The 24,790-nt window shown below is 44.9% G+C and overlaps 3 protein-coding genes across 10 annotated transcripts in view; 2 read left to right on the top strand and 1 right to left on the bottom strand.

Annotated features, from left to right (window-relative positions):
* Positions 1 to 9,666, top strand: part of FAM118B (family with sequence similarity 118 member B) — a 54,662-nt gene extending 44,996 nt beyond the window's left edge. For 2 of the 4 annotated variants that reach the window (XM_011367093.2, XM_023534736.1), the window contains 5 exons: positions 716 to 943; positions 3,511 to 3,639; positions 4,939 to 5,224; positions 8,529 to 8,588; positions 8,851 to 9,666. In XM_011367093.2, coding sequence (XP_011365395.1) covers positions 716 to 943; positions 3,511 to 3,639; positions 4,939 to 5,224; positions 8,529 to 8,588; positions 8,851 to 8,864 — 717 coding nt within the window. In that variant the 3' untranslated portion in view covers positions 8,865 to 9,666. The remainder of the gene's footprint in view (positions 1 to 715; positions 944 to 3,510; positions 3,640 to 4,938; positions 5,225 to 8,528; positions 8,589 to 8,850) is intronic. The other 2 variants (XM_011367097.2, XM_011367096.2) reach the window with 2 other exon arrangements.
* SRPRA (SRP receptor alpha subunit) lies at positions 9,667 to 15,645 on the bottom strand. The gene is made up of 14 exons (XM_011367091.2): positions 15,358 to 15,645; positions 14,666 to 14,749; positions 14,211 to 14,374; positions 13,863 to 14,023; positions 13,492 to 13,642; positions 13,212 to 13,365; positions 12,891 to 12,982; positions 12,667 to 12,785; positions 12,439 to 12,525; positions 11,944 to 12,116; positions 11,637 to 11,850; positions 11,089 to 11,252; positions 10,903 to 11,001; positions 9,667 to 10,744 (listed from the first exon to the last, which is right to left on the bottom strand). The coding sequence occupies exons 1-14, from the start codon at positions 15,472 to 15,474 to the stop codon at positions 10,616 to 10,618; spliced, it is 1,908 nt and encodes a 635-aa protein (XP_011365393.1). The 5' UTR covers positions 15,475 to 15,645; the 3' UTR covers positions 9,667 to 10,615.
* A 152-nt stretch (positions 15,646 to 15,797) lies between these two features.
* FOXRED1 (FAD dependent oxidoreductase domain containing 1) lies at positions 15,798 to 22,835 on the top strand. 5 transcript variants are annotated; one of them, XM_011367090.2, is made up of 12 exons: positions 15,799 to 15,946; positions 17,575 to 17,795; positions 18,516 to 18,626; positions 18,868 to 18,986; positions 20,062 to 20,156; positions 20,436 to 20,537; positions 20,888 to 20,964; positions 21,150 to 21,310; positions 21,437 to 21,566; positions 21,793 to 21,897; positions 22,125 to 22,383; positions 22,508 to 22,835. In XM_011367090.2, exons 1-11 carry the CDS (start codon positions 15,856 to 15,858, stop codon positions 22,377 to 22,379), a joined length of 1,467 nt encoding a protein of 488 aa, XP_011365392.1. In that variant the 5' UTR covers positions 15,799 to 15,855; the 3' UTR covers positions 22,380 to 22,383; positions 22,508 to 22,835. The 5 variants fall into 5 exon arrangements, with proteins under 5 accessions (XP_023390499.1, XP_011365392.1, XP_023390500.1 ...); XM_023534732.1 differs by lacking the exon at positions 22,125 to 22,383; XM_011367089.2 differs by having other exon boundaries at positions 22,125 to 22,835.
* Positions 22,836 to 24,790: the final 1,955 nt, after the last annotated feature.

Below are 24,790 nucleotides of genomic sequence, written 5' to 3'. Positions count from 1 at the left end.
TATTTAGATAAACCATATGTTAAGAAATAGGAGTCTGGGGTGGGGAGGACCAAATAAAAAAGAAGTAAGACTGTTTAGAACTGACTAGTGCTTGAAATTTTTAACAGTTGCAAAATGCAGATTTTTGATAGCCTTTATTAAATACTAAGTATTCTTCCTACCAAACCTGTACAGAAATTGCTGAATTATGCAAGGGAAGAAACAGAGGGTAAGCAGTTTTCCCATAAGCATCCATAGCATAAGCATCTAAATCAAAAAGCATCTGTTAAAAGTGAGTAGGATTAGAAAAAGAAGTGCTAAAAGTGTGTTTTCTTAGTTATTCCTTAGTTAAAGATTTATGAAAGCACACATTGTCTTCTTAACTGAGTCCTAATTAGAGGGTAGTTGGTGCTATGCTTTTTCCTTTAGTCCTGGTAGTGACTTAACATCTCTCGGCTGTGCCCATTTTCTTCATTCTATAAAAATGCTCATTTAGAGAGCTTGTACTTGTTTGCATGTGATGTCATAGTGCTGATCACTTGCTTTGTGCTAGGCTTTATTCTAGGCACTTGGCATGTATCATCCTGTTTTCCTTATAACCAACCCTGCGAAGTAGACAATATATTACCCCTATTTTAAGTACAAAGTATTCTTCAAAAATTCACTATTACTGTAATTAAGACAAATGACCTACCAAAACACATAGCATCAATTTTTCTTTCAAATCTCTCCGCAGCGTACTAGTAATGTTCGGTCCACGTTTTTCAAGGACTGTTTATATGAAGTATTTGATGACTTGGAATCAAAGATGGAAGACTCTGGAAAACAGCTGCTGCAGTCAGTTCTCCACCTGATGGAAAATGGAGCCCTGGTATTGACTACAAACTTCGACAATCTGCTGGAACTGTATGCAGCAGATCAGGGAAAACAACTTGAATCCCTTGACCTTACTGATGAGAAAAAGGTAAAATGTAAAGAATTAGTCACTTCTTAAGGCTAGTGGATTGTATCTTTATTGGACAGAGTTTTTTAGTTGGGACATTGTGCAGTGCTGATATTTACATAGAGATAGAAAGGAAGATTCTTGTCCCTGCTTATTAGATTTTCGTCCTTTTTACTTTTTCTTTTTTGAGATAAAAATCAATATACAGTAAAATACACAGATCTTAAAAGTGTTCAGTTCTGTGAGTTTTGACAATTTCACTCAATTTTAAAGCAAGACTATAAGAAGTCAATTGAAGTATTAGGTCTCTTGAACATCTGATAATATCAGGTGGGTGTAATACTGATTTAGAATTCTCTCTTAGAATATATTCTTTATGCCAGCTCCATCTGGAAATGTATGAAAACACTTTATGATGTCTGGAAGAGCAACTTTCAGGCCAGGTGATAGCTGGGCTGAGGTTAATCAGTGAAAGCCTCAGCAGACTTTTTTTTTTATTGTAGGCTATACTATACCTAAGCTATCTACCATAATATTGAATTATAGATGTTGATCTATGTCAACTAAAGAAATGAGGCTTTATTAGAATGGTCACCTGAGTTTGTAATTTGAAATCGAGCACCAATAGGAAATTCTATAGCTATACCAACATGTATTGATTGAAATACGGGGAAGCCATAAAAGGAAAAATGTTTTCATTGCCATAAAAAGATGTCAAAGACATAATGAGTGAAGAAAAAAGAAAATAGATTGTGAGTCACCACCAGGTCTTATTTGTCCTGCTCTGTAGTTTTTATAATTTTCCTTCTATACTTTGTTTTCCCAGGAGCCTGCCTCTGTGTCCAAATTAAGAGCCCAGCTAAATAGAGTTTGGATAGGCAAGAGATTCACCACTGGCTTTCATCAGCACAGTACTGCTTCTGCTAAAGGAGTAGCTGTGATACCACTCTTGTAATTTTGCTGACCTCAAAGCCAGGTTTTAAAAGGAAATCAAATTTAGAAATGGTGCCATGAAGATTGATTTTCTCTGGCTGGAATGTTTTCCACCTGCTACCCCATGCTTTGTATGGCCAGCTCTTTCTTCACCTATTAAATCTGAACTGTCACCTCCTGTGAGAGGCCTTCTCTGACCATCATATTTAAGAGGGACCCACCCTTACATCTTTGTCCATTTCTTTCATAGCCCTTACTGAGACTTTCATTGTTTATCTTGGTTTGTTTTCTGGCTATTTGCCCCACTGGAATGGCAGCTCCCACCTAACCAGGTACCATGTCAGCCTTTCTTACCTTAATGTCTAAGATAGTACCTGGTGCATAGTAGGTGCTTAGTAAATATTTTTTTTGAATTAATGAATGATTGAATGAAATTCAGAAATTAATGGCTAGGAACAGTATCCATGCTGTCTCTGATAAAATCTCCAAAGACCCTGACCAGCGTCAGAAGCATCAGGCCTTTCCAAAGTTAAGGATATCTGTCAGACTTGACATTTTTCTTCTCATTTCCATCCCGGGGCCTCGAGATTTGCTTTGTATTTTTAGTCCACATTAAGGGCAATATTGAAGTTTACTTGTTAAAGCCACTGACTGATAGTCAGAGTGGGGCCTAGTAGTATTCAAATTCTAAGTCTCTGTGCCTCTTGACTATTTTTCCTAATTCATACTTTATTTCTCTAGAATGTTATACAAATAAATGTATATTGTCTCAAGTCCTTGAGGAAAATGAAACTATGGAATTCAGGTGGCTATTGTTACCATTGTCATCTAAATGACTGTTCTTCTTTGATATCCTTTAGGTAACTCAGAGGTGACTGAAGTGATTCTTTTATTGCTTATCAGTTGCTACACAAGAAACTACCTTGAAACTTTGTGGCTTAAAACAACATTTCATTTGCCCACGATGATATGAATTAGTGATTTGAGCTGGGCTCAGCAGGCTGCTGTTCTGCTGTATCGTGATTACCCCCGTGGCCGCAATCTTCTGGTGGCCAAACCATGGCTGAGTGTTCCAAGATGGCCTCACTTCCATGTCTGTTGGTTCAGGCAGTTGTCTGGACCCTACATCTTTAGCAGGCTAGCCCAGGCTCCTTCACATGGTAGCTTAGTTCCAAAAGCAGCAAAAGAGAAATAAGACTCGTTGTGCCAGACTCTTTGAAGCTTCTGCTTGTGTTGTGTTTGTTAATGCCCCATTGGCTAAAGCAAGCCATGTGGCCAAAACCTGGAGTGAGTGTGAAAAGGGACTACACAAAGGCATGGGTACAGGCTTGATATCTTGAGGATTGTTACTGAAACAGGACATCATAGTTCTCATGTATGTCACCAATAGAAAGAGTCCCTGTTGTTTCTGCAAATGATGACAAATTCTAATTTTTGATTCTAACTTTCAAAGAGAAATCACCAGACTTGGCTGCCATCAGTACTAACAGTCATGTCTGAAATGGAAAGGGAGGCCACATCGAGATTTACATTCTTGCTCTGTGATATCATGAAGCTGGAGAGTTATGTCAGAAGCCTAGTCCTCTTACCCACTGGGACCTTGAAGCAAGTGCTCAGCCATGCCAACCTGAGTGAGCTATATTTGTGTTGTGCAGGTCCTAGAGTGGGCTCAGGAGAAGAGGAAGCTGAGCGTGTTACACATCCATGGGGTCTACACCAACCCTAGTGGCATCGTCCTTCATCCTGCTGGCTATCAGAATGTGCTCAGGAATACTGAAGTTATGGTGAGTGATGCCGATCTTGCTGGTCTTGAGAAAGCCTTCCTGGGAAACCTCTAAATGTACCGTTGGTCTTCAGGAGATAATGTTTCTTTAAAAATTGGAAGGTCAGACTTTGTTTCCCGTGCTTCTCAGCTTGTGGGTGTGCATGTCATCTTAGGAAATGTACTCTTCAGGTATCGAGCTGTAGGGTTTTTCTGTTTTTGATTGACAGTCAGCTGGTGGCACTCTGTCATTGCCATCATCTTCACACATAAAGAATACATTATTACCTCTTTTCATTTTCGTTTATTATAGTATCAATCTTCTCTATGCCAGTAGTAATTTTATAGCTTTTTACTGACCAGTCACTACTAGAACATAGATTCTAAAGAGATTTTGTATAAATTGTTTTGGGCTTTTATTGAATTAACCACACTTATTCAAACTTATGGCTAGTGAAAACGTTGGGAAAAAAATTGGGTGATAAAATGGAGGTTTTCTTTTTTGTGAAAAAGCTTCTTGATCTTTAGGGATGCAAGTTTTAAATTTGCTCACACATCCATGTTCAAACCAAGACACTTTGTGGCCAGTGATATTCACTGGCCTCAAATGCTGCAAACAGTATATACTGGCTATTTTCATGAGTGGGTCAATTAGAGTGATTGTCTTTACATGATGTGGCAAAAGAAAATGTGATGTTTTCTAAAGGGTAACATTTTTTTTTCACCTATTCTTTCCCTGACATCTATTGGAACTACATCTACCATTGACAGAGTGATCTCTTAAGCAAAATCATTTCTAATGTTTTTATATTTATTTATTTGTATATGTATAGATACATACATATACACAGATACATATTGATGTTCTAAGTATCAGGCTTCCTTTGAGAAAATCTGGTGATGAGATTATCTTCAGTGACAGTCCATCATTCATATTGTAAGGCAAAAAAGGCAAATATGGTTCAGAAAATGGAAAGAATAAGATATATTGAAGACCTACTTATTACCTTATGGCCTCTGGGCACATAGATCTAAAAAATACACTGCAAGGTCAGTAGACCAGTGTCAACCCAGTGAAACCCTGAATAGAGAGCCTATAGGAGAATGCCAGGTAAAGATAAATTTTAGACCAATCAAGTTATAGTAATAAACAATAAAAAGGTCAGACTTGGGGACTTAACTACCCTCTTAAATCTTGGTTAAATGGTCATCACAGTCTGCTAAAAGTAGCAGTTATGAGACCCTGTAGACATTTTTTCTTCAGACATGCTGTGTGTGTGTCTTCACGGTATCATTAACATGTTGTTTCTTTTCCTGCAAGAGAGAGATTCAGAAACTCTATGAAAACAAGTCATTTCTTTTCCTGGGTTGTGGCTGGACTGTGGATGACACCACTTTCCAGGCCCTTTTTCTGGAGGCCGTCAAGCATAAATCTGACTTAGAACATTTCATGCTGGTTCGGAGAGGAGATGTGGATGAGTTCAAGAAGCTTCGAGAAAACATGCTGGACAAAGGGATTAAGGTCATCTCCTATGGAAATGAATATGCTGATCTTCCAGAATATTTCAAGCGGCTGACCTGTGAGATCTCCACAAGGGGTAGAACAGGTAAGGTGTGATTTGAGACCGAGAGGGATCTGAACGCAAAAGCTTTCAGCCATTTGTGTCTTTGTGATGGGTAAAATCATTATCAAGATGAGGAATATCATCTTAACCAAATTATGAAGGGAGATCATGGTTAGTTTTTAAGTTAGACTAAATTCCATTTGGATAGGAGGAAAATAGACAAAGGGATATTCTAGCACTTCTATATAGAAGTAGGAAGAATGAAAAAAATTCAGCCCCACTAGTTATCAGTGAAATGCTATTAGAATTTAGATTTCAAAATAGAAAAGAATGCTAACTCAGTTTTGGCTAAGGCTGTGAGGAAAGAAATATATTCATGTTCAAAATTTAAAAACCTTTTACCCAGAAGCCCCACTCAATACAATTTATCTTTAGAGAAATTTCTCCTAGAGATCATTGGACAATTGCACAAAGATAAATAGGTGTGGTTGTATAATGGAAAAAAATTGGAAGCAACCTAAAATGTTCCACTTTATAGGAAATTCTATAAATACACCATTTATTTGATCAACTACAACGAAGCCATAAAAAGGAAACTTTCTTTGTCCAAAAAGATGTCAGAGACATGATATTGTGAGTGAAGAAAAAAAAAAGGGCAGGTTGGAAAATACCACCATGGTCAGTCCCATTCATACAAAATTATAGATTATTCTGTTTTTTTGTGTGTATGTATAGGAAAGTATCTGCAATGTTTCCTAAATTAACTGTGGTTCTCTTTATGCTGTAGGATTTAAGGGGTTTTTAAAACATTTTGTTTATATTAGTATTTTCTACAATGATTATGCATTATCTTTATAAATAAACAAACACTTCAAAAATATTTGGACACAGTTAGGGTGGCATTAAAGTTAGAGGTTGGGGGTACTACTCATTGACGTTTTACCTCCAGGTTCTAACAAAAAAGCCAAATGGAGGAAAAGGTTCTGTTTATTGACTCCAGGGAAGTTCCCAGGTACCCTACAAAATGCAAAACTTTTTTGATATCAGCTAAATTGAAGAATGCTTTTTAAAACCTTACTTTGAGTAAAGGCAGGCCCCAGGACATGGCCATTCTGATTCACCACCCAGGTCCAAAGAAACGTTGCTGTTGTATGTAGAATGTTCTTGAAAAGTCGTGTGTTAATATGGATTTTCATAGTCAATCTGAATGCATCTTAGGGGGTCTGTTATAGTACAGGTAACTTAATATATAGAGAACTTTCCCTAAATCTTACAATCATTCCCGGCTATCTTTTCTGAATCAAATTACTTTGAGTGCAATTCTCGGTAATGAGAAATCCCACAAACTCTTAACATCACCGTAACTGAATACTGAAGAACATGTCTTTCCTTTCTCTGTAGACAAATCTTTTGGTTTCTCTCTTTTGTGAAAACACTTTGCTGTTCTTTCTTGGGGATGTTTTCTGATGTCCTGCACTGTCTGTTCTGCTATTTACCTACACTTAGTACTTTCCTTATTGGGCACATTCATTAAACAGGAGGTACATACTCAAGCTCTACATATTTCTTTTGATCTACATTCTGAGATCTACCCAGGGAAAATGCTAAAACTGAAAATAACATAATCTCTCTGGACAGCCGTTTCTGTTACACTAAATTTTTCCTTAATCAAAATCGTCTTAAGTATTGTAGAGTGGCACAAAACCTTTTATTAGCTAGCTGTGTAGGCTTCCTACTAGGAGTGGCTTTCCCCAGAGTTATCCCTAATTAGGCATTCTGGGATTTTCATTATGGCGAAGAGGCTTTGTTAGAATGGTCAGCTGAGCTTGTGATATGAAATCTAGCAGAACAGCTTTGGGTTAAAAACGTTTCATTTTGAGACAAGTCAAGCTTATCTGCTATCATTGGTTATGTTTTTATCTGTAGATGCATAAGAGGTAAGAGGTCTGCTACTGCTGTTTTAACACCGAGCATTCGCTATATACCTGGTATTGTGCTATGGGCTCATTTTTGTATAGTAAAAATTACTTGGGTTCAAAAGAGTCTGTAGGATCTAGTACATTTATTTAAAAAAAAAAATCAAGTAATAAGAAAAAGAAAAATAATTCTTTTATAAACTTCATTACCGTAATGCAAGCAGTTGTTTAGGTGTATTTCCAATGAACAATTTTCCCTATGCATTTTTTCATAGTTGTAAACAGTGTACGTATAGTCTTGGTAATTTTTTTAGTCAGTGGTACATCATACAATTTCCCACACGGCTACAGTTCTCATAACCACTATTTTTAATGACTGTTATAATCCAGTGTGGATGTTATAGTCAAGTGGTCCCCAGTCTTTTTGGTACCAGGACAAGAACTCCTATGAGAATCTAATGCCTGATGATCTGAGGTGGAGCCGAGGCGGTGATGCTGGTGCTGCAAATACAGATGAAGCTTCTCTTGCTAGTGTGTGCCGCTCATCTCCTGCTGTGCGGCCCGGTTCCTAATGCCACAGACCAGTACTGGTCTACAGCTTGGGGGTGGGGGGGACCCTTGTTATAGTTTACCCAATTATTTCCTTATGTTAGGCAACTTCTAATTTTCTCTAGTTTCTTCTAAGAACTGTTGGAATGAATATTTTCATCCTTAGTTTTTCCTTCTGCCAATTTCTTTAGGATGTTTTCAGTGTAGATACTAGGTCAAAGGGCATGAACATTTTAGAGGTTGCTGTGCCTTTTATTTATACTGTAATTGGCCATATTCTTCCATGTTTTATATTCTTTCCTACACCATTATTTATCCCACTGCTGTCCGATAGAATTTTCTGCAGTGATATAAATTTATCTCTATAATCTTTGCTGTCCAGTAACCACATGCCACATGTGGCTATTGAATATATTTAAAATGAGGTTAGTGTGACAGAGGAAGAGAATTTTTCATGTAAAACTAGCCACATGTGGCTAATGGCATTGTATTGGACAGTGCAGATCTACTCCATTTTCTATTGTGGGAGTATCTGCTACTTTGCACTGTTTCACTTGGTTGAATTTGCTCACTTGCATGCTGCTCCCCACCGCTGATCAGACCGATTTTTTTCCCCTAAACTTGGCCTTCTGGACCAGTTAGGGACAGCAGACACACTTTGCCTATGTAAAACGTTTTGTTTATAAGCAGTGTTAGTGCACTCAGGGACCTTACTGTTTTATTTTCCCCGCTTCATCTCTATAATGTGTTCATTATGAAATAATGCCAGTCTGCTTATTAGTTAGAACATGTGCTTTCATCTCCTTTTGGGTGGTTGGTTTTCTGCTATTAATAGTTTTGGCGTTTCAGTCTAACATGATACTAATATGCATCCTATTCAGCAGGGGTGGTGAGAGACGGTCAGCTAAATGGCTCATCTGCAGCACACAGTGAAATAAGAGGTGAGATACTATTTCCTGTTCCGTTTGTCAATTTTCGTCAGAAAATGTGTGCCTGACTTAGTTAAGACCTTTGAGAATAATTACGTACCTCTCGTACCTGGTAAGGATTCTCTATTTTCCTGTCAAGTCTCTTACAAGATTCCTAGTATCTCATGTCTTGTCTTCTGAAGGGTTAAGCCTGACCTAAGTATTTGCAGCTTTAGATATGTAAACCTGTTTTGTGAAACTCCCTATTACCCTTTACCTTTTCTTCTCTCCACAGATTGCAGTACATGAGAAGGCTAGAAAAGTCATCACCATTAGACCAAGCTGTAAGGCCCTACTGTGGACAGTGTTCAACAGTAAACGTATAAGAACCCAACACAGCTCCTGGGAAAAACCAAAACCCAGAGGTTGAAGGTTGGGGGTAGAGTGGGGGGTGGGGGGAACTTCCAACTTAATCCTCAATGCCAAATGGTTCTTGATCTTATGCGGCCTGTTCCAGTTCAAGAATAAACAAGTGACAACGGGACCCAGATGCAGCCCCCCATCCCACTCCCAGGCTGGACATGCCTGTGTCCACACAGCAGATCAGTGTGAAAGCCACTGACTGAGGCTGCAGCTCTGCATGAAGGACTTGGGATCTAGATGCTGTGGAATCGCCATGGCCCTTGTTGCTGTTTTGTACTCTATACTTGGTTTTTTCAATTAAGCTTAATGGCTTTTTTTAAAACAAGACTTGAAGCTCTAGTTTTCTAGATCTTTTACAGTGTACAGTATTTTACATACCTGAGCTGTATTAAAAGCTTGTTCATTTACTTCCCAGGGCCCTGGTTCTACTTTTAGGGTCACTTTAGAAAACTTCTAACCTGCAATGGTAATAACAAGCCTAATTTTTCTAACTCAATTTAACTTTTAAAAGTTCTATTCTTTCATTTGGGGGAGGAGTAATCTCATTCTCAGGACAGCCATTAATTTTTACCTGATTCTTCATCATTATCAATTCCTGCTCTTTCCTTCCGTTCTTACCATAAACCCTAGTTAGTGTGATGTGGGATTTTGGTTTTGAATCTTCTATAAAGTAACTCCAAGACTGAAAGGCAATTTATTTATGAAATTTATTTTCTTATATAAATTATGTATTTCTCTGGGCAGACAGCCTTCACTTTATTGCACTAATAGCACATCTGTAATACCAAGCTACAGGACAAGTCTCAACAAGAGGTTTGTATTCTTCAACGTAGCACTTGTCTACCAGGCACTGTAGAGAGGAGGCGGAAAAGCCAGGGTCCGCTCAGGGAGAAATGGGGAGCAGGCAATGTGATACCCTTCTAACAGGTGGTTTTCTCCCAGGAAAGGGAACATGCAAAGTTTATATCTGGGTTCTGGGCTTGGGGAAGAGCTGGAAGGCTGAGAAGCCCAATGCAACACTGCAGCTCAGCTCCCCTTCTTTCTGAGGGAAGCCAGGACTCTTCTCTTGTTCATTTGTAACAAATCACGGGGATAGGGGTCATCATAAGAATTAGCAGCAATTAAGAACAGGTCATACACTGCCAGTGTGACATCCGGGCCCAAGGACCTGAAAACTATGTAGCCCAGGGAGAAATGTCACTCAAGACCCAGAGCTGGATCTGGAGGTCTCTTAATCTAACAGCTGGGGAGCTGGGCTTCAAACTGCTCGTGCTCAGACATCCCTATGACCACACTAATTAGCAACGTTCTGGTGTTGGATCTTCCAACCATTGGTCAAAACTGTAATGAGACCTAGTCTATAGGCAGAGTGAAGGGGATGCCTGAGTAGGAAGGGGAGGCCCATGGCAGGAGTGGGGAGCAATGGGCGGTGACTGTAACATGATTAAGCTCTCCTTACAGATGGAGGCTGGGTGAACAGGGAGTAGGGATAGGAGGAGCTGCACACCCCAGGAGCTCCTCACGCTCTACCTTTGTACTACACTGAAGACAAGTTGCTCACACACTCTAAAGAACATTCTTGATACAGGAATGGGCTTTGGGGGGAAGCAGTGATTTGGTATTAGGCAAGAGCCACGTTAAGCCTTCATGAGGGCAGCCACCACAGCCTTGGCGTTGAGACTGCGTAGGTCGCAGTAGGTCTGGCCAGTGCCCACAAACACAATGGGTTTGCTTGTGATGTAGGTCATAGAAATAGCAGCTCCCACCTGAAGTGGAGAAAGGGGTAGCCAATCAACTCAAGGCACCTTTTTCATTCCCTCAGTAACGGGGGGCTTTTCAGCCACCATAGCTTCAGCTCCCTTATGAAGGATGCCCACCCTCCCACCCCCACCAAATCACAATGTCCTGTGTTGTTCATATTTACCTTGTCATCAATGGTATCAAATTTGGTAAGGACAATGCCATCAATGAGCCGAGGTGTCTGAGCCATAGAATGGTCAGCCAAGGCTCTGTTGAACTTGACCTGGAAAGGAAAAATGGGGTATAAGTATAAGAAGCACTTAACTATCCAGAGCTGAGGCTGGAAACAGAACCAGGCCCTAGCCCTCACCAGTTGATCCACAGCCTCATTGCCTACTAAGGCCTCCCCCACAAACAGCACCAAGTCGGGTGTGTTGACGGTAATGAGCTTGGCCAGGGCAGTCATCAGAGGGGCATTGTCTTGCATACGGCCAGCTGTGTCCACCAGCACCACATCAAAGCCCTGATTACGTGCTAGAGAGAAAAAAACGTCAACTCAAAACATGCTTATTTCCAGATTCCCCTTAAGACGTCCTAGCCGGGCTATATTAAAAGTCTATCCGTTTACTTTCTTGGGCTCTGGATCTGGTTATAAGGTAGTATGGGAAAAGAAATCTAAGCTTGTCCATCAAGCATGTTCAGAAAAAAGGATGGCAGTATGATAAAGATGATTAGAGGTTTCCTCAGTTGGGATATATTACCTTTGCCTACAACTACACTTATTACCCAAAGCAGAAATCCTAGCTTGTTATTGAGCAGTAAGTTGGTAGCAGGATAACCCTGATCCTCAGCACATTTTAAGGGAACCCAAGGAGGAAAGGGGCCCAGAAAAGCTCCCACAATTTCTGTGAACTGTACCAAAGGCAATAGCTTCCATGGCAATGCCAGCAGCATCCTTGCCATAGCCCTTTTCAAACAACTGCACCATGGTGCGGCCACCGTGATTCTCGGGGGGGTGTAGGGCACTCAAACGTCGGGTGTGTGTACGCAGCTGCTCCACAGCCCCGGCACGAAATGTGTCGCAGGCAGCAATGAGGACACTGAAGCCGTTCTCTAACAGCCAGAAGGAAATCTGCAAAAGCAACAAAAGAAACTGTCACCTAGAACCAGAGTTGCTAAGACCTAGAGAGTGAAGTGTCTGAGACAGATGGGGAACTACACTGACCTTAGCAAGATTAGTAGATTTCCCCACTCCGTTAACCCCACAGAAGGTGACAACATAAGGGCGCTGATGACGCTGGGCATCCATGATATCCCGGAGCATGTCTACACGACGCTGTGGCTGTAGAATCTGCACCAGGGATTCTTGTAGAGCTTGCTTTACTGTAGAAGTTACCGCTGATCGGAGAAGGAGCATCCATGAAACCTAATGAATGTACTCCAACAATGCCTGACACCTTTCTGAGCTAAGGGAACTAGGATCTGGATGATACTAGGATCTTGCCCCAGGGATCCACACTGTATCTGATACTGTCCTACACGTTTTATAAGTATTGACCCATTTAATCCTCCTAACTCTTAGAGTCTAAGTTACATGATAGGGGTTTAGAGATAAAGGAATTTACTAAGTCACATACCTAGTTAAAAATGGCGGTCAATGGACCTGACCTCCTGGTACACATAATGCCCTAAGCACTCTCAGGTTTAGGGAGATACTTACTGCTGAACGTCCCCATCACCTTCCCTTCCAATTTGTTGGCCACAGATTCACACAGCTGGACTGCAATGTCTGCTGCCACATTCTTAGCTGAAGAGAGAGCGGGACAGGTGTAGTGTGAGTGCCATGTCAACAGTCAACAACCTTGATGATATAGCTGAGCAACTCTAGGTTCTACTCTCCACCATTCCTACCCCATAAATATGAGTCCACCTATTCCTTAGAACTTACCAATGAGATGATCACGCATCTTGTCCAGCACAGATTCCATGTCTTCACGACTCAAGCTCTTGGAACTCACAAGGCCCTTCAGCATCCCAAACATGCCACCCAGAGTCCCCTTGGTAGCACTGCAGGCACAAGAGTGTTCAGATACACATAAAGCCAGTAGGCAGGAGTCAAATCTCATCCAATCTGGAGTCACACATACTACCTGCCACCTGAAATTCCCTTACCTAGGTTTGGTAGAGTTTTGAACGGCCCCTTCATCATCTGAGCTGCTGCAGTCCAGATCCTGAAGCTGCCCCCCTGGCCCAGTCCCTCGAATCTGCAGAGTATGGGGAAAGGAAGGAGATGGAATTAGGAATACTAAGGGCTCTGAGGGGTAGGGAGGAAGCCCAGGATTTACCATCTACATTGCTCTGTCTTTTTGATTTGGGAAGCTCGAAATGTAACACATCCCCTCGGTCAATTCAAAGGTACTAATCTACTAGTATCTACTTCCTCCCCAATTTCTTTTCGACGGGATATTCACTCTGGCCCCTGTTGTCTCTTACCAAGTTGATGTCCTCAGGCGGGGCAACTTCCGGGGCTCCATTGGTGGTAGGAGGGCTATAATCCAAGTCTTCCTTGTTAGCACAGCCACCCAATGCCCACACCCGGGGCGCTTTTTTGCCCTTCTCTTTTGGAGCATCTGACTTTGTGGACTTGCTGCAAAGAGTTACAGCACAGAGGGTGATGGAGGAGAAACAAGAGAGGAAACATCCACCCAAGAGCCAGAGACACGAACTCCCTTGCCTACAACATAGATAACAGTATGGAGGTTAGATTGCTCACCTGGACTTATCCATACCCTTCCCATGCTTCTGAATGAACTCCTCTCGCTTCCTGCGTATCAGCTCTTCTTTGGAAAGTTCTACTCCATTCTCAGGTGCCACTGACTTTTCTGCAGGGACTGCTTTGCTGGTAGCCAAAGGGCCATCAAAACCTGTTAGGAGAAAACTCTCTGGAGAAAAAGGACCAGATTCCAACAAAATAGACGATGGGAAAAGTCTTCCAAATCCTTAAAGAAACTAGGAGCAAACATCTTGGGCATCACAAGGACTGGGGATGATAGGGTGGTGGGCATTTGCACAGGGTAGGCACACACTGACAAAGGGAAGGACAGAAAACCACTTAGTTTTTAGTTCCAAGGAGCTCAAACTCACCTTCCTTCTTGGCCCCCTTTTTTTTGTTGTTCTTTGCTTTTTCCTTAGGCTTTTCACCACGTGTCTCAATCATGGACCTCACAGGTTTCTTGGCCTTTTCAGAATCTTCAAATTTCTTCATGGTAGTGGGAGCACGGATCTTACTGCTCTCCTCTGCTTCACTAAGAGAACGAGAATGGTTAAAGTCCAGAGAAAGGGTTGTCCTCACACCAAGAAGAGTATCTGGAACTGGGCAGCAAATGTAGAACTGTCTTTCAATGTATAATTTACTATTCTTGTACTGCCCTCAGGAAGAAAGGGAGCTCATGAAGTCATGAAAATTGATTTTGGAGAAGGGAGGCTTCTCACCGAAGGAGCCGCAGAAAGTCATTTTGGAAATCGAAAGTTCCATTCAATAGACTTAAAGCACTTTGCTGTTGGATTTCTGTGCGGTACTTGTCCCGAAACAGCCGGTGCACATCATCTATCAATTTGTCTACATACGTCAGTGTTAGGATCTTCTGAAAACCAACCTGTTTAGAGGAGAAACAGAGCCAACAGATCCACTTACATGCCAGCCCAGAAAAGAGAGATGCCAACTCAACCCAGGTGTCTAGAGACTGGATCATCTGCCTGGCAGGTTTCCCTGCTGTGAGGGTTAGCCAATCTCTGACCCGGCCCAGAAGCGTCTTCCCTTTACCCATCACCCTCTCTGTCTTCTCAATTACTTCATCATATAACACCTTATGTAATTAATCAGAGTTCTCCTAATAATCAGGACTATGTTGAGGATGTAATCATCCCTCTAAAATACTTCCACTTACCACAAACACCAGCTCAAACTGGTTGTCCAGTTTATACTTGAGTGTGAGTGCCTCATGGGTGAAGGAATTGTTGCCTCCCCTTTCCTGGAAAGACAGTATATCTCAGAGTTCAGACTATCTCCAGAAAACCCATACTTGGGCGCCTCCACGATTACCTTTGCGAAAGAACCAAACATTCTCCCAAAGGCAAACGTCCCAGGACAAGAGTATGTTGGAGTACTGCTCTCTAGCATTGCACCAGGGAGAAAAGGAGATACCAAATTGGTGGGGGTAGAGATTCGAGGGTGAGCAAGACACGTGGGAGCCAAAAGGGAAGTAGTCGTCATATAAACAATCGGGTCTACTAGCAGCTGTACACTATTTACATTTGGAGAAAGCATTTTTCTATTCACTATCTCACCCAGGCTTCGAAACAAGAGAAAAACCAAGCTGCCAGGGGCGAATAGAGGGAACAATGGAAAGCCTTAAGAGGCGGAATCCGGCTAGAGTCCCAGAAAGCGGAGGGGGAAGGGGAGGCGCCAAGTTGCCGGACAGTCTGACTGGGACCGAGGAAAGAAGTAGAGTCCCGGCTACCACCGAGCGGCCAGTCTGAGGGGGCGGACGGGGTGGGTGCGAGGGCAGGATCGGTCGAGGGGGGCTCTGGATCGGATCGGGGGGAAGAGCGCGGAGTTCTGACCCCGTGGGGACGGTACCTGCAGCAGCACGGAACGAATCAACGCGTTGACGGGCCCGGTGCAGGAGTCGCTCACGCCTTGGAAGCACCAGAGCACAAGCCCACCCTTGGAGAAAATGGTGAAGAAGTCGAGCATGGTGGCAGCGGCAGAGGAGCCGGGGCGGCACCGGGAACTGAGGCCGCGAAAGCCGCGGCTTCCTACTGCGCCAAGCGCGGGACACGTCACACCAGCGGCACCGGAAACCGGCTCAGCAACACTTCCGCTCAGAGCCGCGGGTTCCCTCCCCGACTCCGCCCGAGGGCGCGTAGAACCTACGTAGACGTAGGCTAGCCAATGGCGGGTGGGGGCGGGCATGGGCGGGGCTCTCGGGAGGTCACAGGAGAAAGCGGCCTATATCGTGGAGGGGGCGGAGCCCGGGAAGGCCGCTGGCCAATGGACAGCAGGCGGCGAGGAGCAGTGACCTCATGTGGGCGGTGCCGGAGTTAGCGGCTGGCGCGCAGAGGCATCAGTGTCAGAATGGCCATGCTTCGAGGGCTTCTGCGACTCCGCCTGCTTTGCGGCCTCTTGGGCCGGGAGCTAAGCACACGCAGAAGCAGCTCGACTCTGGGTAAAGCTGAGGGCACCTGAGGGTATCCGGGTTGTGGGTTGCCCCCAATCTCTGGCTATGTGACCCCATGACTTGAGACCTCGGCCTACGCTGGGAAGACAGGGATAGCTGAGAGAAGGGATAAGCTTGCCCGCCAGAGTTTATAGAGCCTGGACAGGTGTCTGGATCCTAAGGTTGCCTTTCTCAGGTGACAAATTCTAGGTCGCTCTATGCCTCAGTTTATAGCCAGAATAACAGAGCCAGGTTATTCACTGGCTGCACAGGTGTGCATTAAGATCTAATCAGATGCTGCGCTTAGTGTTGGTGGCCGCGAAGGAGGGGAGAAGAGGAAGAGAGGATTCAATATATGTCCTGAAAGTGCCTGAGTGAAGCTGGAGAGGAAAGACTTCAGTAGACTAGTTCAAGACTGGATAGAACCGAACTTGGAGAATGCTTGGCACTGCTAGTCCCTGAAGCTAGTATCATTGTAGAAGTACATGGAGCAAGTGGGAACTGAGATCAGCCTTGAAGGATGTTTACTGGCTCCGGGAAGGTGTGTGTTCTAGGTTTTGGAAAACTAAGCAAAGGTTAAGAGGAGAAAAATATTGTTCTTATGCAAAAAAAATAAAACTAGCCTAAGCCATCTGGACTTTGAGGAGTAGTATGAAATGTAGTGTGGACATGTAAGGTAAGCCCAGAACAAAGAAAGATTCTAATGCTCTGAGTAAATGATAGCTGAGGTCTAAAGGAAGCAAAAAAAAAAAATGGGTACAGTTTTAAAGCAGAGAGAACACCCGCGTAGATTCCCTGTATTGGGAAGAAGAGCCATCAAGTAAACAAAAGGGGCTGGAGTGTGGGGGGAAGGACAAGGTAAACAGGAGCCAGATCGTTATTTGTCTCAAGGGCCACATTAAAGATTTTGAACTTTTACCCTTAGAGTAACGGAAAGCCATTGGAGGGGGTTCAGTAAGAAGGTGTGTGATTAGTGTTTAGAAAAGATTCTTGTAGCCGTGATGTAGAAAGAAATTTGGGTGTTGGCAAGAGAGGACTTAGTGGGAACAGTTAGAAGGCTTTTGCATTAGTCTAGATGAGAGATTATGGTGGTTTGGTCTAGGGCAGTAGTGGCAGAGATGAAAAAAAGGCGAAAGATTGGAGAATTATTTGGGAGGCAATGTCATCAGGACTTGTTAATAGATAGGAAATTATTGTAGGTTTGCTAGTGGTGATAGGTACGCAGGATAAAGTGCCACTCACAGGTACCATGCTGGGACATCCAAGTGGAGATAACAATGCAGTAATGCAGTAATGCAGCCTGGGACTCAGAGGAGAGAGAGGTCTGCACAGAGGATAAGTATGTGTAAGTCACCCATCCTAGGGAGAGAGTATAGAGTGTTAATTTTAGGAAATTGATTCTTTTAGTGCTGGGCATGATGAATGAAGAGAGACTAATATAGCAAAGAGAGACCATATAGCAAAGCTGTGGAATACTGCTAGGTGCAAGTTGACCTTATGAGAGGGGATGACAATAGAGACTGCCAACTCTGTGTCAATTTAGCCCACCTTTTCCTGTACCCATCCCCTAACTCCTAACCCCTAACCCCCTGGAAAGGAAATGTATGGCCTTCTTTAACCATAACTACATCCCACAGACTGGGCTGGAAAGATGTCCGAGATTAAAAAGAAGATCCAGTCAGTCCTTCCTGGAGGGGCCTGGAATCCACTGTATGACACCAGCCACCTACCCCCTGAACACTCAGATGTGGTGATTGTGGGAGGTGGGGTGCTTGGCCTGTCCGTGGCCTATTGGCTGAAGAAGTTGGAGAAGCAACGAGGTGCCATTCAGGTGCTGGTGGTGGAACGGGACCACACGGTGAGGTCTGGGGTAGGACAGAGTCATGAGTGGGGCTTGGACTCGGATTTTACTAAGGACTCTAGGGACAAAGGAAGAGAAAGAGAGCAAAGACGTCAATCTAAAGATCCAAAGGGCTGGGACTGTGCTTTGGACCGTGTTGAGAAATAGTCCAAGGTTCTACCCTCCTCAAACTAGTGACCCAGGCAATAAGGTTTTCGCTTTTAAAAGCAAATTTCACAATGTTTTGAGATTTTACAGGTCTGGACAAGAGAGTCTGCATTCAAGTTATTAACACAAATGGCTATCTCAACCCCCTTTTAGGTTCCATTACTTCTGAGGTTTTGCATTTAGGCGTTCCTATTTACCACTGCCAGCTAGCCACAAATCTCGTTACTTTGGCCACATCCCTCTATTTCCCAATTAGTAGATCAAATATTAATCTCCTGTCCCTGGACCTCCAGGCTATTACTATTTTGTACAACTGTGCCCAGCCCTTTTTCAATGACTGACCTTCTCTGCTCTGCACATCTGTTAATGAGGACTTTAGTAACTATCACCTTGTCTGGGCTGATGGTTGACTTGCATACAGGTTTATCCACGTCAGCTCCTCTTAGACTATAAACCTGCAAGTAGGACTGCCCTTTAACTTTAGATACATGACTCACAGCTTCCATGACAGTGTTCTGCTCATGTGTGGCAGGGTACTGGTCTACCTCAACTTCCCTTGTCTTCCTACAGTATTCCCGGGCCTCCACTGGGCTTTCCGTGGGTGGGATTCGTCAGCAGTTCTCATTGCCCGTGAACGTCCAGCTCTCCCTATTTTCAGTCGACTTTCTACGGAACATCAACGTACGTGCAGTGAGATTTGGGGTTTGGGGTGGTGACCCCTGCTTTAGCCAAAAGGAACAAACAGCCCAGCTGGCTAGGATTAACGGAGCGGGAATAGTTCAGGCTAATAGGAGTCAGAGCCCCTGGTTTTCTTCTTAGTGGTGATGCCTGAGGAGGGCCCTGAGCTGTAGATGAGGAAACCAGGAATGCTCTCCCTCCCTTCTTGAAAGCAGCTTGTTTGAGGAGCTTTTTTTACACACAGGATTACCTCGCTGTAGTCGATGACCCTCCCCTGGACCCCAGATTCAACCCCTCGGGTTATCTCTTGCTGGCTTCAGAAAAGGGTGCTGCGATCATGGAGAACAATGTGAAAATGCAGAGGTGGGTGGCCGACATGGCCTCTGAACTGCTTCTTAGCTGCATGCACACAGTAAGCTCCTATACCAAGTCAGCGCTGGGATGATGGAGCTGATAAGACAGCTCCCTGCTCTCTGGGAGCTCAGTCTATCAGGAAAGGCAGGCACATGCAGACCTTCAATATCCTGTGCTAAATGCTATGATCCAGATACAGACTAAGTTCTCCTGTGGTGGGTCCTAAATTGCCAGTTGATAAGAACCATCCAGGACATATTCCAGACCTAATAAATCTGAATCCCTAGGGAGGGACCCAGGAATCTGCAGGCATTTCCTGTGAGAGCCAGATAGTATTTTAGGCTTTGAGGGCCATAAAGTCTCTGTTGCAATCACTCAACTCACAGTTGAAGCACAAAAGCAGCGATAAACAAAAATGTAAATGAATGAGTATGGCTCATGTATAAAAATAGGCAGTAGGCTGGATGTGACAACCCTGCCCTGATTCTCATGGTCAGTCAAGAGCAGGTATCTTCAACAAATACTTTTCCAAGTCTCACTAGTGACATCAGGTAATGTCTTAAATTACAGATATTGCCTCATTTAATTATCAGAACATCTCCATTTTACATGTGGGGAAATTAAGGCACAAGGAGCTAGTAAGTGATGGTGTGGGGTTCAAACCAGGCAGTCTGGCTTGCTAGTGTGTTCCTTTAGCACCTACGTTGCTGCCTTTGGGCAGTGGTGTCCCAAAGAAGGCGGTTGTGCTGTTGCATAGGACAGTACCAGGAAGTGGGCAAGAAGGCTATCTCAGGTGGGAGTGGAGGGAACAGAGTGACCTGTCCTGTTGTGAAAGGACCTAGAATAGGTAGGGGATGGTAAGGAGTTAGGTGCATCCAAAGAGAGATTGGCATGTAGGAAAGGAAGGAGGGGTCAGATGCTGAAGAGCCTTGACTGGGAGGCAGGGTCTCCACTCTTTAGTAAGGAAAGAAAATTGGGGAATTTACGGCAGAGAAGGAATATGAATGAGGTAGAATCTCTACTTGTGGAGTTGGGTCCATACTGCCCCCTCTCTAAAACACAAAGACTCACACGTTTCTCTCAGGCAGGAAGGTGCCAAAGTGTGTCTGATGTCTCCTGAGCAGCTGCGGAACAAGTTTCCCTGGATAAACACAGAAGGCGTGGCCTTGGCGTCTTATGGTGAGGTTTGCTTGCAGAGGGGATAAAGGGTTGTGGTGCACATCGGATTCAAATTCTCAGCACTCTACAGCCAAGTCAAGGATGAATGCTTCCCTCCTCCTAGCCAGAAGGGCCTCCCCGAGCCATGCCAGCTCTCCATCCTTCCACAAGATTTGACTCGTACAGTGGTTAATTTGACTTTCTCCACATTATGAGCCCAAAGAAGAGTTGGGGGTATAGGAAATACAATAGGAGGAGAAGGTTCTAGTCCCTCTTTGAGTCCTCTTTTTCTCATCACAGGGTTGGAGGGCGAAGGTTGGTTTGACCCTTGGAGTCTACTCTGGGGGCTTCGGCGAAAGGTCCAGTCCATGGGGGTCCTTTTCTGCCAGGGAGAGGTGACACGTGAGTCTGAGGCCCCATGCCCACTGCTAATCTCCTCTGCCAGCCAGGGTGCAGGCCCAGACTATGTCTTGCTTCTACTCATAGGCTGAGCAAGGGTTGGTGAGGGAAGGGGCTTCTACCCTGAGGGCTGGTCCCAGGCATCCTGGCTCCAGCTCCTGACTAGGCTTTTCCTGACTCATGATCTGCTTGAACATTACAGCACTTTCCTGTCCTGAATGTGGCCAAGTTCATCCCAGTCACCCTATCTCTTATTTGCGTCAGTGTCCGTGGGAAAGCTCCCAGCCTTCCAGTGGAATCCTCATTTCCTTCCTCTTCAAGTCTTCAAGGCTTATTTTATTTTTTTCCTGTAGGTTTTGTCTCTTCATCTAACCGCATGGAGACCACAAATGGAGAAGAGGTGACTTTGAAAAGGATCCATGAAGTCCATGTAAGTTACCAGCCTAAGTATCTTCCTTACCAGAGTGGAGGGATGAGAACGGTAATGACTGTCATTTTGGTCTACTTCTACTCACTTCCAGTATGGGTAAACTAAGGCTCAGGAAGAAATGTACCTTTCATGGTGGCCAGTGTGTGGGCCAGGCCCTCCCTCCCCTTCCCCTCTGGTGCCTGCAGGTGAAGATGGACCACAGCCTGGAGTACCAGCCTGTGGAATGTGCCATAGTGATCAATGCAGCAGGAGCCTGGTCTGGGCAAGTCGCAGAGCTGGCTGGTATTGGGAAGGGACCACCTGGCACTCTGCAGGGCACCAAGCTACCTGTGGAGCCAAGGAAAAGGTGACTTCCCTGAGGGCAGCTGAGGAGGTTAGTGAGAGAAGGAAGGAAATGAAATAAAAGGTTGTTAAGTGGAGGGGGGGGTGGTTTGCTATTAACGCCACTTCCTAACCCCACTGTTTATGGCAGGTATGTGTACTTATGGCACTGTCCCGAGGGACCAGGCCTGGAGACTCCATTCATTGCAGACACCAGTGGAGTCTATTTCCGCCGTGAAGGATTAGGCAACAACTACTTGGGTGGCTGTAGCCCCACTGAGGTACACTAAGTGGGGTCAGGATGCTAGGAAGGAGACAGACCAGTTATCATTAGAGTCCGGCTTTTGGGGATGGCATAGTACTGTTATTGATGTTGCAGCTCCCTTTAGGTCTGAATTGGAATCTTTTGTCCCCCTCCCCTGCCTACCGAGGGGATTGATTAAAGGGGTCAGTGAGGTCTGGGTCTGCCCTTGTGTCCCAGGTAATATAAGCCTTGTTTCACCACAGGAGGAGGAACCAAACCCAGGGAACCTTGAAGTGGACCATGATTTCTTCCAGGACAAGGTGTGGCCCCAGTTGGCCCAGAGGGTACCAGCTTTTGAGAATTTGAAGGTAACTAGGAGACAGATGACATTGGAGCATCTTGGTCCCCTTGGAAAACCTGTCCACTGCCTTTCTTCCTCTACCTCACAACTACTAAGGACCCTTGGTCTAAGGACCCATCCCGTCGACCTCCCTCAGCGGTGGTAGAGGATACTGTGTGCTGTTGCCTAACCAGGAGTGAGGGGGGAGTATATTGGCAGCTTTCCTGGGAACCCCAACATCTTGTGTACCCACAGGTTCGGAGAGCTTGGGCTGGCTATTACGACTACAACACCTTTGACCAGAATGGTGTGGTGGGCCCTCACCCACTGGTTGTCAACATGTACTTTGCCACGGGCTTCAGTGGCCATGGGCTCCAGCAGGCACCCGCCGTGGGGCGAGCTGTGGCTGAGATGGTACTGGAGGGTCACTTCCAGACCATCAATCTGAGCCCCTTCCTCTTCAGCCGCTTTTACTTGGGAGAGAAGGTCCAGGAGTATAATATCTTTTGAGCCTGTAAGCTCTGAATTCACTGGCCCTATTTCCCCATCTGTTACCCCTGACTCAAATCTTGGCCATGTTCACATCCTCTTCCCTAGCACCATGCCAAGTTCTCTTCCACCACCCTCATCTCATCCAGGTCATCCTGCCCCCATGTGGCTGGGCAGGCAGGAGGACTGCAGGCTTTGAAGTTCTCACCTGAGGCCCAGACTAACAGAGAGTGATGGGGCAAGACCCTAGGACTGATCCGTGGCCCAGGCTAATGCTACCCACCAAGGTAGTCCAGCTGGACAGAACACCTCGGGTCCTGAGCACCATAGCCCAGGACTGGCTCCTTCCTGGTACTGACCCAGAACAATCACCTCTGCCCCTCTTGGCATACCCCAGCAGAGTCTAGGCAGGGAGCATTCTGGGGCAGCCTGGCCCAGATTTATCAATCAATAAATGTGATTAACAGGTTCTTTCTAGTCTTCTGTCCCCTCTTGTTTTCATCTCATGGCAATTGCTTTAGAAGCGCCCCACTAGCCTTTGATACCAGGCTGGAAGGAGCACAGCCTCCTCCTCATCCCAGGAGCATTCTTAAATCCTAGGTGGTAGGCATCTTGTTGGCAAGCTAGTGCCTGTTTATCCTGACTTGCTGCCAGGGGTATGGCTGTAGAACGAAGGAATGTGTCCATTCCTCTATTCAGTATTTATTCAGCTCCAACTTTTGGCCAGGTCCAGTGCTACATAGAGATACACCGGCAGGCAACACCTAAAGGATGAGCAGCTTAGAGTGAATGCAGGGGGAAGAGGAGAAGAGAGTGGGAAGGGGGGCGATTCCAGGCTGACGGAAAACCATAATCAAAGGCCTGGGACCAAAAAGTAGCAAGATTCAAGAGACTACAAATGATTGATTTGTCCTTGCTAGATTATGGAGTGAAAGAAGAGATACAGCGGGGCCTGGGACTGAAGAGCCATGCTGTGGCACTTGGATTTCATTCTGTGGGCAGGGGCCACTGAAGGGTTTTTAAGAGGGAAGCAACATGATCAGATTTTCCTTTAAGAAAAATCACCCTGCCTGCCTTGTGGAGAAGAGATTATGATGTCAAAGCAAGAGGCCAGGTAGGAGGCTCTCGATGTAGTCCACACAATGGGGGATCCAAGAGGCTACAGTAGCAACAAGAAATGGAGTCATGTAAGACTTCCATCTCTAGTTTGGACAACTGAATGGGTGTCATGCCTTTCACAGAAATGAAGAAGACCAGGGAGTACTAGTGAGAGACAAAATGAGTGGTGTGGTTTAGGACATGTTGAGCTAAGAATTCTGGTAAGTCACCTGTAGAGATGTCTAATGGGGTTGAATTTAATGTGGCCTCAGGATGATCTGGGCTGAGACAGAGATGTGGACACCAATGAAGAGGATGGTGAAGAGGGTAGAAGAGCAGGGGACCAAGAGGGCAAGTTGGAGGGACCCCACCGTGTTTAAGGGATGAACTAAAGAAGAGGATGCTGAAGAGGTGGCCAGAGGCAAGCAAAAAACCAGGGGAGTGTTGGGTCAGGGATGGTCAATCGTATAAATGCAAGCAGGGGCTGGATGCAGCCCAAGTAGGTAGGGGGAATCTCAGGGAGAGCCGTTCCAGAAGGAAGTGCACCTCAGATCTGAGGTGTGGGCATCTGTTCAGAAGGAAGAAGTGAATGGGAATAGAGACAGTTAGTAAAATGACCCCCCCCCCCCCACCAAGTAGCCTTTGGAGAGAATGAAACAAAAGATGGAGATGGGTCTCACTGATGATCAGCTGAGTGAGGGAGGGAGGAGAGGGCAGATATGCTGCCAGTTAGGTAACATACGAAGCCCCTGGGAGGAGGAGTTGGGGGACAGAGCCAGAAAAGAGGGGCAACTGGATTTTGGTGCTTAAAAGCAGGAAGGAACTTGTCAGGGGCATAGGGGTAGGGGAGGACCAGACACCCATGTTAACCCTGTGAGGTAGTCTCCTTAGGTGCCCAATACGCACTTGCCCTTCAGTACAGACACCGCTATCTATGGGCCAGAGGAAAAAGGCCTTCATCTGGCTCCATACCCAGAAGCTACTTCCTTGCAGATAACAAATACAGTACTTAACTTAGGAGGCATTAGCGGATCCTCTGTGCTCCCACAGGGCTTTCTTTATTCAGGCTTCTAGGAGAGCACTCATCGTTGCATGTGTCTCTATTAAACTGTAAGAGGGTCTGGGGACCAAGCCCTCTACCCTTTTGCGCCAGCACCGAGCTATGGCAGTGCTTTTGCTGTACTCGGCCCAGTCATTGTTTACCTGGGTGCCTCTCTGCTCGGTCTGGAACCAGAAAATGGGTCCCTGGCCTCAGGAAATCTTCAGTCTAATGCAAGGGCTAAGCCGTGCGGGCATTTGGAGAAGGAAGTGGGGAGGATTAAGAAAGGTTTTCC

The sequence above is a fragment of the Pteropus vampyrus genome, unplaced genomic scaffold, assembly GCF_000151845.1.
Source record: "Pteropus vampyrus isolate Shadow unplaced genomic scaffold, Pvam_2.0 Scaffold130, whole genome shotgun sequence".
Taxonomy (NCBI): Eukaryota; Metazoa; Chordata; class Mammalia; order Chiroptera; family Pteropodidae; genus Pteropus; species Pteropus vampyrus.
The sequence above is the reverse complement of the archived record's forward strand: the minus strand, read 5'-3'. Positions and strand labels throughout refer to the sequence as shown.

Excerpts from the sequence above, each read along its gene's own strand:
- SRPRA (XM_011367091.2), bottom strand. The coding sequence starts at position 15,474 with ATGCTCGACTTCTTCACCATTTTCTCCAAGGGTGGGCTTGTGCTCTGG. Across the intron at positions 14,375-14,665 it reads AGTTTGAGCTGGTGTTTGTG|GTTGGTTTTCAGAAGATCCT; the intron begins GTAAGTGGAAGT and ends TCCTCTAAACAG. Across the intron at positions 12,786-12,890 it reads CAAAACTCTACCAAACCTAG|TGCTACCAAGGGGACTCTGG; the intron begins GTAAGGGAATTT and ends TTGTGCCTGCAG.
- FOXRED1 (XM_011367090.2), top strand. The coding sequence starts at position 15,856 with ATGGCCATGCTTCGAGGGCTTCTGCGACTCCGCCTGCTTTGCGGCCTC. Across the intron at positions 18,987-20,061 it reads AACAATGTGAAAATGCAGAG|GCAGGAAGGTGCCAAAGTGT; the intron begins GTGGGTGGCCGA and ends CGTTTCTCTCAG. Across the intron at positions 20,965-21,149 it reads AAAGGATCCATGAAGTCCAT|GTGAAGATGGACCACAGCCT; the intron begins GTAAGTTACCAG and ends TGGTGCCTGCAG.